The sequence below is a fragment of the Eleutherodactylus coqui genome, chromosome 13 (assembly GCF_035609145.1).
Source record: "Eleutherodactylus coqui strain aEleCoq1 chromosome 13, aEleCoq1.hap1, whole genome shotgun sequence".
NCBI lineage: Eukaryota > Metazoa > Chordata > Amphibia > Anura > Eleutherodactylidae > Eleutherodactylus > Eleutherodactylus coqui.
The window spans coordinates 2,403,053-2,416,256 of record NC_089849.1 but is presented as its reverse complement, the minus strand read 5'-3'; the positions used below and the strand labels follow the sequence as shown (position 1 = coordinate 2,416,256).

Genomic DNA, 13,204 nt, shown 5'->3' with positions numbered 1-13,204 from the left:
GTTCTCAGCTGTTACTAACCGCTGAGAACCCAACCTGCTCCTGCTTGATGGCAGGAGCTGAGGCTTTAATCCGCGCTGTATCAGCGGGTCCGAACACCAAATATTTATTGTATTTTCCCTTAGAACCCATGGGTGTATGCCACCGGGTCCTGGTAACTTGTCTATTTTAATCCTTTCTCTGCACTTCTTCCTGGCTTAGGCTGGTGACATTTAGTGGAGAGTTTACTTCATCAGTCTGCATCTCACCTGACATTTCATTTTCCTCCTGCAACACAGTGGAGAGAAAAACTATTTAATAAAATATCGCCCCCTACAATTTTTCCTACATCATCATCTCCAGCAGTTCCCTAGGATGGCACTTCCATCTCTTGTACAAGATGTATTACTTTGGTTCCGGATAGATATGCTGCTGTACAGAAGGCTTATAATGCATTTAAAAAATATATCTAAAGACGGCAATCATTGACGAAAAACACAACAGACGTTTTGTTAAAATGCGTTTTTTTGGTTTTTAAACAAATTAAAAAAGGACTATGTGTATCAGCATCCTCTATCTAGAAATGAACGGGAACATACATAAACAGAAAGATGCCCTTAAGGCTAACTTCACACGGGCAAGGGTGATATCTGGTCATGAATCATAGGCCTATATCGCCCTCGCCATCCATGTGAAAGCCCCGTAGATGCAAGGCATTCCATGTGAAAACAGCCTCGCATCACTTAGGGGATGCAGGGAATTCTCCGCCGTGGCTGTCACAGTCGTGGCAGAGAATCTCAAGAGCTCTCCCATTGAGAACAATGCAGCTGCAATGAGAGATCACGCAGCAGTCAGATAGACCAAGCTGCCATTTGTTTCTCGCATCGCATCGCTGTGCTATGCAAAGAAAAAATAAATAAATAAATAAATAAAATCGCTCAGGTGTATGACCCCATTCAGAAAAAATGGGTTCATATTTGTGCAAATTTTTTTTGGCCGCGTGAAGCCGGCTTAAGGGTGTTGTACCAAGACTGACTTCCCATCTAACAATAGAATAGGTTATGAAAGTCTCATCAGTGGGGATCTAACATAAGAATGGAGGTCCCGTGTCTCCTCAGCTCCTCATTACAAGCTCACCGCACCCCCCACAGCGAGGAGGAGTTTGAATAGTGATCGTTGCACATGCTTCATTCAGTTCAATGGGGCTGACGGATGTACCCGCCATGCCAAGCATTCGTCCATCTCCGGCACTCCCACTGGAGCTGAGTGGACAAGAATTGCATTCAATCTCCTCTTCACTGTAGGGAGTGCAGTGATGATGAGAGGGAACACAAGACCCCATTCTTGGAATCGGTGGGGGTCTTTGCAGTGAGACCCCACTGATCAGACTTTATCACCTATCCTGTGGACAGATGATAAAAGTCAATCTTGGTACAACCCCTTTAAATGACATTTTAGAATGTATTACCACAGTGCATTTAATGCGCCAACTAAATTTGTACCTGGTCATTTTACGGGGGGCTTCTTTCGCGCCTCGGTTTCTGTGCCAGAAGGGGGATTACAATATGACAAAGTACAGCATTGACACAGGAAGATCGCAGTAATAGTCCTTCTACACCTGCTGATCCTCAGGAACGAGCGCCAACTGACATATAACATGTGGATTGGTGCTGCTCACGGGCGGCACAAGACCAGCTGCATGGGGATGAATAATCATTAATCACCATATAGATTGCGTTCCTCGGCTGCGCATCCCAATGTTCATGTGTGCGCACTGAGGCACGATGATTAACCTCTTAACACCACGGGATGTACATTTACGTCCTGCAGCATCGGGGTATTATGAAGGGAGATCGCGGGGCGACCTGCATCCAAACAACGTGGGCGCTGGCTGTTTCTTACAGCCAAAACTCTCTGTCAACGGCTCCGATAAACCGCGGCTTATTGGAGCTGTTAACCCTTTAAATGCTGTCAATTCTGAGGGTGGCATTTTAATCCCCCGAACGATGTCCGGGGGTCTCATACAGCCCCCCGTGGGACCTGATGGTGTGGATGTCATGCCAGTCAGGGGCCTTCTAAAAGGCCCCAGGGCTGTCTTGGCAGAATGCCTATGAAACCATGCCCGTGAGGTGGCTTGATGCACTGCCTGCCCACTCGCAGTATGATGTAAAGCTATGGCATTGCATTATACTGCAGGAGCGATCAAAACATCACAAGTTAAAAAAATAAAATAAAAATAGGATCAATAAACTCTTAATAATTATGTAACAAAAAGTAATAAAAGTAAAAAAAACTCTTGCCATAATTATAATAAAAGTATCTAAATAATAAAACAAAAACACCTATTTGGTATCGCTGCATTCGTAAAAGTGTAATCCAACTAACACATTCTTTACCCCGCCCGACTATCATCGGCAGAAAAAATAAAATCAACACCAGAAATGTGCTTTTATGGTCAACCTGTCTCCAAGAAAAAATGTGGATGTATTAAAAAATGGTACCAACGTAAACTACAGGACATACTGCGAACAATGAGCCCTCGCTCAACTCGGTTGACGGAAATATAAAATATATATACCGTATATACCGGCGTATAAGGCGACGGGGCGTATAAGACGACCCCCCAACTGTCACCTTATACGCCGGTATACAGTGGAGAAAAAAAAAAAAATTTATTACTCACCTCCCACGGCGTTCTGTCGCGCTCTGGCAGGATGTCGCTCGCTCCTCGTCCCCGCCGCAGCATAGCTTTCTGAATGCGGGGCTTGAAATCCCCGCTTCCAGAAAGCTAATACACACGCCGGCAGCCATGACATCATTGAATGGCTGTGATTGGCTAAAGCACACGTGGCTTCAGCCAATCACACTATTCAATGACATCATTGAATGGGTGTGATTGCTAACACGTGCGCCTTCAGCCAATCACAGCCATTCAATGCTGTCATGGCTGCCGGCGTGTGTACTAGCTTTCTGGAAGCGGGGATTTCAAGCCCCGCATTCAGAAAGCTATGCTGCGGCGGGGACGAGGAGCGAGCGACAGCCTGCCGGAGCGAGCGACATCCTGCCGGAGCGCGACAGAACGCCGTGGGAGGTGAGTCATAAATTTTTTTTTTTTTTACACTTTTTTTTTTTTTTTTGTATTACCGGCGCATAAGACGACCCCCGACTGCAGAGCAGATTTTTCGGGGTTCAAAAGTCGTCTTATACGCCGGTATATACGGTATATAAAATCTTTGGGGAAAAAAAAAAAAAAGTAGTATAGCAAAAAGAAAAAAAGAAAACATAAGTTTGGTATCATAGTAATCGTGCTGACCCACAGAAAACTGTTATCAGGTCATTTTTGTGCAGCTTGTGCGCAGTAGAAACAATTTTTGAATTTTTTTTCCCTTTTACTCCACTTAGAATTTTAAGTTCTTCAGGCCATTATACGGTACATTAAATAGTACTGAAAAATAAACACTCCTCCCGCAAAAAACTACAAGCCCTCGTACAGCTTTTTTTTTAAAAAGGGGGCCAGGTCCTTAAGGTTTAAAGATCAGATCATCCAAGGATGGACTGGGGTATATTTACACAGTGTGATAACTAGGCCAGCAGATATGCAGGTGACTCTGGATGCCCCATCATGGGGTCAGGTAAAGGCCGGGTAAGTGTTGCTAGTATTTAGTGTGTCTTTATTTCTAACGTCAGTGTTCCTTAAGGAGGCGGGCAGGATTAGCGGTAATTCTGGTCACATGTCAGGGGTGAGGTGAATGGCGTGCGCGCCCCATTGCACACGACCTGGATACTCACACATGGTTCACAAAACCAGTTGTCTCTTTTTTGGCAAGCAGCTAAATAACATTCAGGGCAGACTTCAATTTCATTCATCTGGAGGAGATAAAAGAGATGTGTAAGTAAGTCGGCAGGGCCGAACAGCCGCCGCGCACACCAGACAACATTTCAGTTGGCGTTGTACATGGGTTAATCTGCCCCCCATCCAGCCGCTGACAGCCACCATTGGTTTTTGACGGGGTAGACACTGTCCGATATCTGCAGAGATGGGTCACACAGATCTCTCCTGTACGCTGCACCTCCAGTATTTTGTGGCCTTCGATAACTAAGCCCTGCGAATGCCATATTTAATCAAAGTCTAACGGCTGATGAAAGAGATGAATAAACTAGACCTATAAAGTGTATTGTTTTGTACATATTTCATCTGGCCACTACCAATTCTAAACAGCAGAGGGAGCAGGTGAGCCCCCGACATTCAGAGTTCCCTGCTGGGCCTCAGGCAGAAAGCCATTATGAAATGCGGACGACACAGACACCAGCGTCCACCCCGCATTATTTATACTAGATCACCGCATGGATTGTGTCCTCACGGGGTCACTGCACGTAGTAATGCTGTCTGCACCTCGCTTCTGCAGCAGGATTTACCCATCCTTCTTGTATCGTCATAAATTACATAACTGCCAGCGCTTGGAGGGTTAATCTTTCTGCATTTGTTGTGGTTGCTGGGTGCAGCGAATGTAAAGGCAGTCTTACACAGGCCGATAGTTGCCCCAATAAATTGCTGGAACCTGCCATTATGGGCGACTGTCGGCCTGTGCAGAAGCAGCCCCCGACAGGGCGCTGAATGAGAGGTCACTCAGGAGTCACTAGCAGTTCTGCTTCGGAGGAATGTCTCGCTCCGTGTAAACAGGAGATCTCCGGCGCACTCCGCCTCCGTTATTGCTCCTGTGTAAGAGCAGTCGCTGAGGCAGCGGATGGACGCAGGTACTGAGGAGAGTCACTGCAGAGCGCCCCCCACATGCGGACCACCACCACTTCTTTGCTCACCTCATGCTCACAGATCTTGATTATGACTTTTGCAGTTTGTGTTAATTTGTGATTTCCTGCGGACAAGAAATAGAAATTATTTTTCATCACATACAAAACTCAGGAAAGGTCAGCTGAGGCGGTGACACTACAACTCCCAGCAAGCTCCACATATGGAGGACAGACAGCGGGGTAGTAGGTGGATATTTTGCTGTTTACGGTTGGTACAATCCCCGATGTACGGTGTACACAGATCTACAAGGAGGACTACACATCTACACACTAACTCTGCAATCGCTTACTGGCAGTCGCTCTTCTAGTCCGCAGGAGCCCCAACATGGCCATAATCAGGAGACCCAACAGCCCTAATTAATCAATATGGCCATAATCAGGAGACCCAACAGCCCTAATTAATCAATATGGCCATAATCAGGAGACCCAACAGCCCTAATTAATCAATACTGCGCATAAGACGATTCTGACCACCCCGAATTATCAGACAACATCCCAGTAACTTCCCATCTGTGATTCTCAGGCCCGCATGCATTGTATCCAGCCACATCCACAGTCACTACTCTGCTTCCTGTGCTTGGTATCAGATGATCCGTGCCATCTCACAGCAAGTGGGGTACAAGAACAGAGGTCACTGAGGATCCCCCAACTGTCCAGGCTGGTGTCGTCCGCAGATCCCTCATACTATATACAGCCGAGGACACGGGGTTCATATACAACTGATGGCTATTCTTCCCTGGAACATCAGTGTGGTCTCCCCTCATGGTGCCAGCAGATACTCTGCAGGGCACATCACCCACCTCCGTTGTATATAATGCAGTTATGTAGGATCCACTTGGCATCGGCCAGGAAGGCTTCTGTGCAGCCGTACATTTTCTTTTTAACATTCTGTAGGAAATTAGAAAAAAAACCTTCAATTGTAGATGGATGTCATCTGGACAGGAGCTAGAGAACACGGCAAAATACTGGCTACATCTGATCCCACCATCTCAACCAATCAGCAGAGCTGTGAAAGATCACATGACACTTTAAGTAAACTGGACACTGTATAGTTCACCCTTTCTGGTGGCTGAACATAATGCCCGGGCAGTTCACAGACACCATGTAGATCGGGCGGGCCGGCAGACACCGGGTGAAGCACACGCGGCCGGGCTGCAGACACCGGGTGAAGCGCCCGCCGGCGGGCCGGCAGACACCGGGTGAAGCGCCCGCCGGCGGGCCGGCAGACACCGGGTGAAGCGCCCGCCGGAGGGCCGGCAGACACCGGGTGAAGCGCCCGCCGGAGGGCCGGCAGACACCGGGTGAAGCGCCCGCCGGCGGGCCAGCAGAGACCGGGTGAAGCGCCCGCCGGCGGGCCAGCAGAGACCGGGTGAAGCGCCCGCCGGCGGGCCAGCAGACACCGGGTGAAGCACACGCGGCCGGGCTGCAGACACTGACCTTTTCTAGTGTACTGAGATCCATAGGATTAAATATATATTCTGAGTAATCGGGATGCTGCTCCAGTGACACAGGCTTCTGGAAGGGCTCTGTCTGTGAAACACAATGAGCAATATTATTAGGCACCCAGCAATGAACCCCAGCATTCATACACGATGACCGATCACTGGAATATCACAGTGCAGGATACACACTGGAGCCTCCTGCTTTCTCTACACAGACAGGACTTTTATAAATGGGGTTTTCTGCAGGGAAGGTGATCATCAGCAGAGCAGCTTTCTGCGTGTTCCGTTTTCACACACGCACAGCGAGCGCACGGGACTGCAGCTAGGACTAGATCCCCCATGACCGATTACCACCATTATTTCTGGACTGTGGTTTCTGCGTCACTTATTTCTCTCGTTATGAGATTGGTTGTTCAATGTACTTCAACTATGCAGCTCCATGGTCTGTATGCCACGAATGAGGGCGCCTCCTACAGGTAAAATGTGTAAGAACCAATTTCTGCCTTTTGATGGAGTTTATGGAAGCTCCCATTCTAGTTTGTGAAGGCGGCGCGGCTTCCTTCTCCAGGACCCTCTGCAAAGGCTTTACGGCAGCTGTGGAGTAAGCATGCTTCAGAGACAGAAGTACAAATAGCTTTTTTTTTTCAAATAACAAAATGGAAAGTGAGTGAAGAAGAGAGAGCTGTAACCCCATCAGTATCGGGTGCGACGCCCTCCACCTTCATCAGTTCTTCTTCGAACACTTGCACACAGTTTTTGAAGGCACTCAGCAGGGAGGTTCTAGACATCTTGGAGGACTAATCACAGATCTTCTGTGGATGTCGGCTCGCTCCAAGCCTTCTGTCTCTTCATGTAAGCCCAGACAAACTGCATGATGTGAGATCAGGGCTCTGTGGAGCCACATCATCACTTCCTGGACTACGTGTTCTTCCCAACGCTGAAGATAGTTCTTAATGGCGTCGGCTGGATGTTGGGGGTGCTTGTCCTGCTGCAGAATACATTTGAAGTCAATCCAACCCCTTCTGTTTTTGAAAGCACTCTTACTTTGCAGCATTTTTCCACACAGACCGAAACCTTTTGTACAGTCCGATACATTCATATTCAGAGCTGCAAGCAGAGTAGTTCTGTGGTCATCACCGCTCCCTTCAGCCACGGGGCCCGAAGACTGAATCTGCAAGGATTTTCCATCCTCTGTGCGTCCTCTTTCCTCTATACACTACAGACCCCACAGCAGTCTTTGAAGAGGGAGATCCCATTGTGAGCTCCTGGGGTCAGGGATGATGGGAGTGATCCTATTGTGAGCTCCTGGGGTCAGGGATGATGGGAGTGATCCCATTGTGAGCTCCTGGAGTCAGGGATGATGGGAGTGATCCTATTGTGAGCTCCTGGGGTCAGGGATGATGGGAGTGATCCTATTGTGAGCTCCTGGGGTCAGGGATGATGGGAGTGATCCTATTGTGAGCTCCTGGGGTCAGGGATGATGGGAGTGATCCTATTGTGAGCTCCTGGGGTCAGGGATGATGGGAGTGATCCTATTGTGAGCTCCTGGGGTCAGGGATGATGGGAGTGATCCTATTGTGAGCTCCTGTGGTCAGGGATGATGGGAGTGATCCTATTGTGAGCTCCTGGGGTCAGGGATGATGGGAGTGATCCTATTGTGAGCTCCTGGGGTCAGGGATGATGGGAGTGATCCTATTGTGAGCTCCTGGGGTCAGGGATGATGGGAGTGATCCTATTGTGAGCTCCTGGGGTCAGGGATAATGGGAGCTACGTACACTGGTTCTGCTGCCCTCAGAAGACCAGTAGTTTGCAGCTCTGTGGAATCCACGTGACTGTGATGTCAGAAAGTGTCATCAGCGGTTGATCCCCACACTGAAGGGTCTGCGGCTCACCGTAAGGTGTCTGATCGCCTACAAGCATGAAGATTCCCATAGCTGATAGTCTCCAATACAAGTTGTGATTGCATTTCCCATCGAGCAAAAGCCACATCAGGTACGAAGTGTTATCATGAGTTTAGGGCCCGCAGCGGGCGACTCACCCCTGGCTGCTTCATCTTCTGTAGTGCAAATTTCAGCAGGTAGGAGAGCTGTTCTATGGTCAGCATGGTCATAGCCTTACTCTGCGTCTCGATGCATTCTGCAACTGTGATTTTCTGGAGACAAGAAAACACATCACTAACAAAGAATCAAAGTCTCCCCTCCGCCGAAACCCCCAGAGGCTGCGTACCCAGAGTTTGACAGCATGCTGCACCTACACCACTACCACCCTCTTTGACACCCCAATGAGAACCTCTGTGGACACACATGATACTCGACTAGCATGACGCTACCTTCTTAGACCCTCCACCTCGGCTTCTGCACACTAGAGGCCAGTTGGATCCCCGACTACCCCGGGGGACGGCGGAAAGGGAAGGATCCCCGACTACCCCGGGGGACGGCGGAAAGGGAAGGTTCCCCGACTACCCCGGGGGACGGCGGAAAGGGAAGGTTCCCCGACTACCCCGGGGGACGGCGGAAAGGGAAGGTTCCCCGACTACCCCGGGGGACGGCGGAAAGGGAAGGTTCCCCGACTACCCCGGGGGACGGCGGAAAGGGAAGGTTCCCCGACTACCCCGGGGGACGGCGGAAAGAGAAGGTTCCCCGACTACCCCGGGGGACGGCGGAAAGGGAAGGCTCCCCGACTACCCCGGGGGACGGCGGAAAGGGAAGGCTCCCCGACTACCCCGGGGGACGGCGGAAAGGGAAGGCTCCCCGACTACCCCGGGGGACGGCGGAAAGGGAAGGATCCCCGACTACCCCGGGGGATGGCGGAAAGGGAAGGATCACAGACTGCTTCAAAGATACTGGGCACTTCCAATCTTCAGGAGTCGAATTAAAAGAGGTGTATAGACACTAATGATTCCGAGTGTCAAGGTCTATGCTGAACCGCCTCCTCGCAATGGAGATCCAGAGATACAAAATCTCCCAGGTAAAATTGACACGTGGCAAGTAAGGTCCACTGAGCCAATAACACGTGGAGCCTCACCTCACACTCAGGACAAAACCAGTCGCCCTCAGGCTCAGCGGTCAGTTTCAGACACTTAGCATGATAAACTCTGGGGCAGAGCTCACAGCAGAGGACTTGACCTTCCCGGTGACAAACCCAGCAGTAGAAGTCATTGCGGCCGTCCTGCGGTACAACATCAACAGGGTCTGTGGTGAGTGGCTGCTTCATATAGTAAAACGGACCATGTCTTAGTTCTGACTGAAATGTAGGCAAGAGAGACAGGATTGGGTTCAAAATGCGTGTACACGAACAAGAGACAAAAAGCTCAATGTGCAAAGCAAATGATAAAAATGAAGACAAGACACAAATCTACAAGGTACACTGCCTGAATGAGCGCAATGTGGGGCGTCCGTGTCTGCTGCACGCAGAGCTCTCACGGTGCAGCGACGGGGCTCCCGGGTCTTTGATGCTCTGGCTCCTGGCACATGGCCTTTCTGCTCACAATGGAGATGGATGAGATGTAGACTTTATACAGTAAGTGATTCGGCAGCAGGAGATGCAAAGCAGCAAGGGCTAACTGCAGGAACATCATCAATCTGCTAATAACCGTTAAAGGGCCAGCATACAGCCATCATCCTCTCCTGTCCGGGCAGCACATGTATGTACAGTATTGTGTAAACGTGCTGCAGGCTAAGAAGGTTTTCAAAAATGGAATTGTTAATAGTTTGCATTTTGTGAATTGACAAAAATAAAGTGACTGAACAAAAGACAAAACGTAGTCCCATTAGTATTTGGGGTGAGCGCTCCACCTGCACACCAGAATCAGCTTTTCTCTGTGAATTTGTATGGTCAGGGATTTTGTAGGATTATGGTCAAGCGCATGTTTATCAAGTTGTACCAAACAGGTGATAATGATCACGTTCGTATCTAGGTTGAAACAGTCATTACCTGAAACAGCCATGTAAGAGGCTTAACACTGTGAGGAACAGCCAAACTCTGCTAGAAAGGGGAGGTTGTGGAAGACAGTTTCATGTCACCGCTCATACACCATGACTGATCACAGCAACAAGGCACAAGGTAGTTACACTGTAACAGCAAGGTCTCTCCCAGGCAAAGATTTCACAGCAGACTGCAGTTTTACGATGTGATGTTCAAGCTTTGCTGAATTAGTACAAAGAAATGGCCAACGTCAAGGACTACAGACGCAGCGGTCGGCCAAGGGAACTTAGTGCAGCAACAATCAGTAGATGTCCAGCAGCGCCATCCACTCAGACCTGGCAGACACCTATTAGAAGTCTGCAAACTGTGAATTGCCAGCAGAAATGAAAGAATTGCCACCAAAAAGCCATACCTTCCATGTAAAAAGAGGCAAAGCTACTCAATCATGCATGAAAACATAGGAACCGGGGAGCAGAAAAACGGCAGCAAGTGCTCTGGACTGAGGAGTCACAATGTGAAATATCTGGTGTAACAGAAGGCAGTTTGTTCAGTGAAGCGTGAAGCAGTACAAAAACGAGTGTCTGCAGGCAGCAGTGAAGAGCGGTACAATAACGAGTGTCTGCAGGCAGCAGTGAAGAGCGGTACAATAATGAGAGTCTGTAGGCAGCAATGAAGCATGGTGGAGGAGCGGTACAATTATGAGTGACTGCAGGCAGCAGTGAAGAGCGGCATAATAATGAGTGTCTGCAGGCAGCAGTAAAGCATGGGGGAGGAGCAGTACAATAATGAGTGTCTGCAGGCAGCAGTGAAGCATGGTGGAGGAGTGGTACAATAATGAGTGTCTGCAAGCAGCAGTGAAGCATGGTGAAGGAGCGGTACAATGATGAGTGTCTGCAGGCAGCAGTGAAGCATGATGGAAGAGCGGTACAATAATGAGTGTCCGCAGGCAGCAGTGAAGAGCGGTACTATAATGAGTGTCTGCAGGCAGCAATGAAGCTTGATGGAAGAGCGGTACAATAATGAGTGTCTGCAGGCAGCAGTGAAGAGCGGCACAATAATGAGAGTCTGTAGGCAGCAATGAAGCATGATGGAAGAACGGTACAATAATGAGTGTCTGCAGGCAGCAATGAAGCATGATGGAAGAGCGGTACAATAATGAGTGTCTGCAGGCAGCAGTGAAGAGCGGTACAATAATAAGTTTCTGCAGGCAGCAGTGAAGCATGGGTAAGAGTGCTACAATAATGAGTGTCTGCATGCAATAGTGAAGCATGGGGGAGAGCAGTACAATAATGAGTGTCTGCAGGCAGCAGTGAAGAGCGGTACAATAATGAGTTTCTGCAGGCAGCAGTGAAGCATGTTGGAGCTTGCTGCAAGCTTCGGGTTACATTTCAGCAGATGGAGTTGGGGATTCGGTCGCGATTAATGGGGTCCTCAATACGGAGAAATACAGGCAGATACCCACCCATCATGTAATAACATCATGGAAGAATCTGATTGGCTCCAAATGTATTCTGCAGCAGGACAATGACCCCCAACATCCAGCCGACGCCATTAAGAACTATCTTCAGCGTGGGGAAGAACAAGTAGTCCTGGAAGTGATGATGTGGCTCCACAGAGCCCTGATCTTACATCATGCAGTCTGTCTGGGCTTACATGAAGAGACAGAAGGCTTGGAGCGAGCCGACATCCACAGAAGATCTGGGCTTAGTCCTCCAAGATGTCTGGAACCTCCCTGCTGGGTGCCTTCAAAAACTGTGTGCAAGTGTACGAATAAGAACTGATGAAAGTGGAGGGTGTCGCACCCGATACTGATGGGATTACAGCTCTCTTTTCTTCAGCCACTTTGAATTTTGCTGTTTGACCCAAAAAATATTAACATTTCTATTTTTGAAAGCATTCTTACTCTGCAGCAATTTCTTTGCCGCCTGTTTAAGCCTTTTGCACGTCTCTATATGTAGGTCTCTAGCAGTGTGGGTGATGCAGAGACGGAGCTCGCCTCCCTCAGCCAGGGAAGGACTGTGCAGAAATCTGGGAGGCTTCATCTCAGTCAGGCAGTGTACTAAAAGCAAAATATCATGAAACCTGAAATAATGCAACCGAGGCAATAAAAAGCAATAATGTAGCAAATGATGCAAGCAGCAGCACACGTCGACTCCTCGCAGGCAGCAGCGCACACACACGCATTCACAGGGCAATCCACCCGTCATGCTCCTCACAGCACACCCATGTCAGACGTCACACCTCTGCTTCTAGTCAAAGTCTGTGGTTTTATTCTTACAGCAACAGTAGTAAGTACAAAGATTAAATATAAGAAGGATTCAGCCCTCCCCTCCTGGGATGTTGGGGGAGCTGCACCCGAGATGTTCTGTCAGGTATAAGAAAGGAGCATGGCCAGTGGCTCTGCAGCATCAGAGGCGCTTATGTATGATGCATGACACATGGCCCAGAGGAGCGTCACGGACATAACAGGTGGCCACGTCTGGGGCAGAGGAACTGCTGCAGTGCAATGAGATGTCACTAGCTAACACAATGCTGTACACCCTCTGGAAGCCACTGGCCTCTCCTGTGTGACTGCTGGTAATAACCATGTACTATCTGCACCGGATACTGCAGATCTGCTGTGGTCCCCATGCATGGACTGCGGCTGTGCAACAGCCCATGATCAGAGGGTCTCCGTATGATGTCAGCTGGGTAAATCGAGCTGATGTGGTCATGGTACAGCAAGGATCTAATCCCATAGGATATCAATAGCGACTGGTTCAAATATCACAACCAGAGAAGTCTGGCAGAGGCTCGGGGAGCGACATTTTACCGATTCAGTGAAGAGAAACATTTCTCAACTAAAATGGTAGCGTTGGGTAATAAAAGGGGTTTCTGGGACATAAACAAAAGGTTAAATGAATACTAACCTATCGTGGCCACTGCCCCCATAGATGATTCTATGGCTACTGAAGCATGAACACAGAACCGTATAGGACCGCCGACGCTTCTTGCAACGGGCAGTGGCAGCGCTGGACGGTGAGCCACCGGAACAGGACAGTATTTAATTTCT

At 49.0% G+C, this 13,204-nt stretch overlaps 1 protein-coding gene across 7 annotated transcripts in view; it reads right to left on the bottom strand.

Moving 5' to 3' along the window:
• ZMYND8 (zinc finger MYND-type containing 8) overlaps nt 1–13,204 on the bottom strand; it is a 134,952-nt gene that overhangs the window by 55,440 nt on the left and 66,308 nt on the right. For all 7 annotated transcript variants that reach the window (XM_066586293.1, XM_066586292.1, XM_066586288.1 and 4 more), the window contains 6 exons: nt 9,253–9,471; nt 8,267–8,380; nt 6,224–6,316; nt 5,587–5,674; nt 4,796–4,851; nt 3,767–3,844 (listed from right to left, as the gene is read on the bottom strand). In XM_066586293.1, coding sequence (XP_066442390.1) covers nt 3,767–3,844; nt 4,796–4,851; nt 5,587–5,674; nt 6,224–6,316; nt 8,267–8,380; nt 9,253–9,471 — 648 coding nt within the window. The remainder of the gene's footprint in view (nt 1–3,766; nt 3,845–4,795; nt 4,852–5,586; nt 5,675–6,223; nt 6,317–8,266; nt 8,381–9,252; nt 9,472–13,204) is intronic.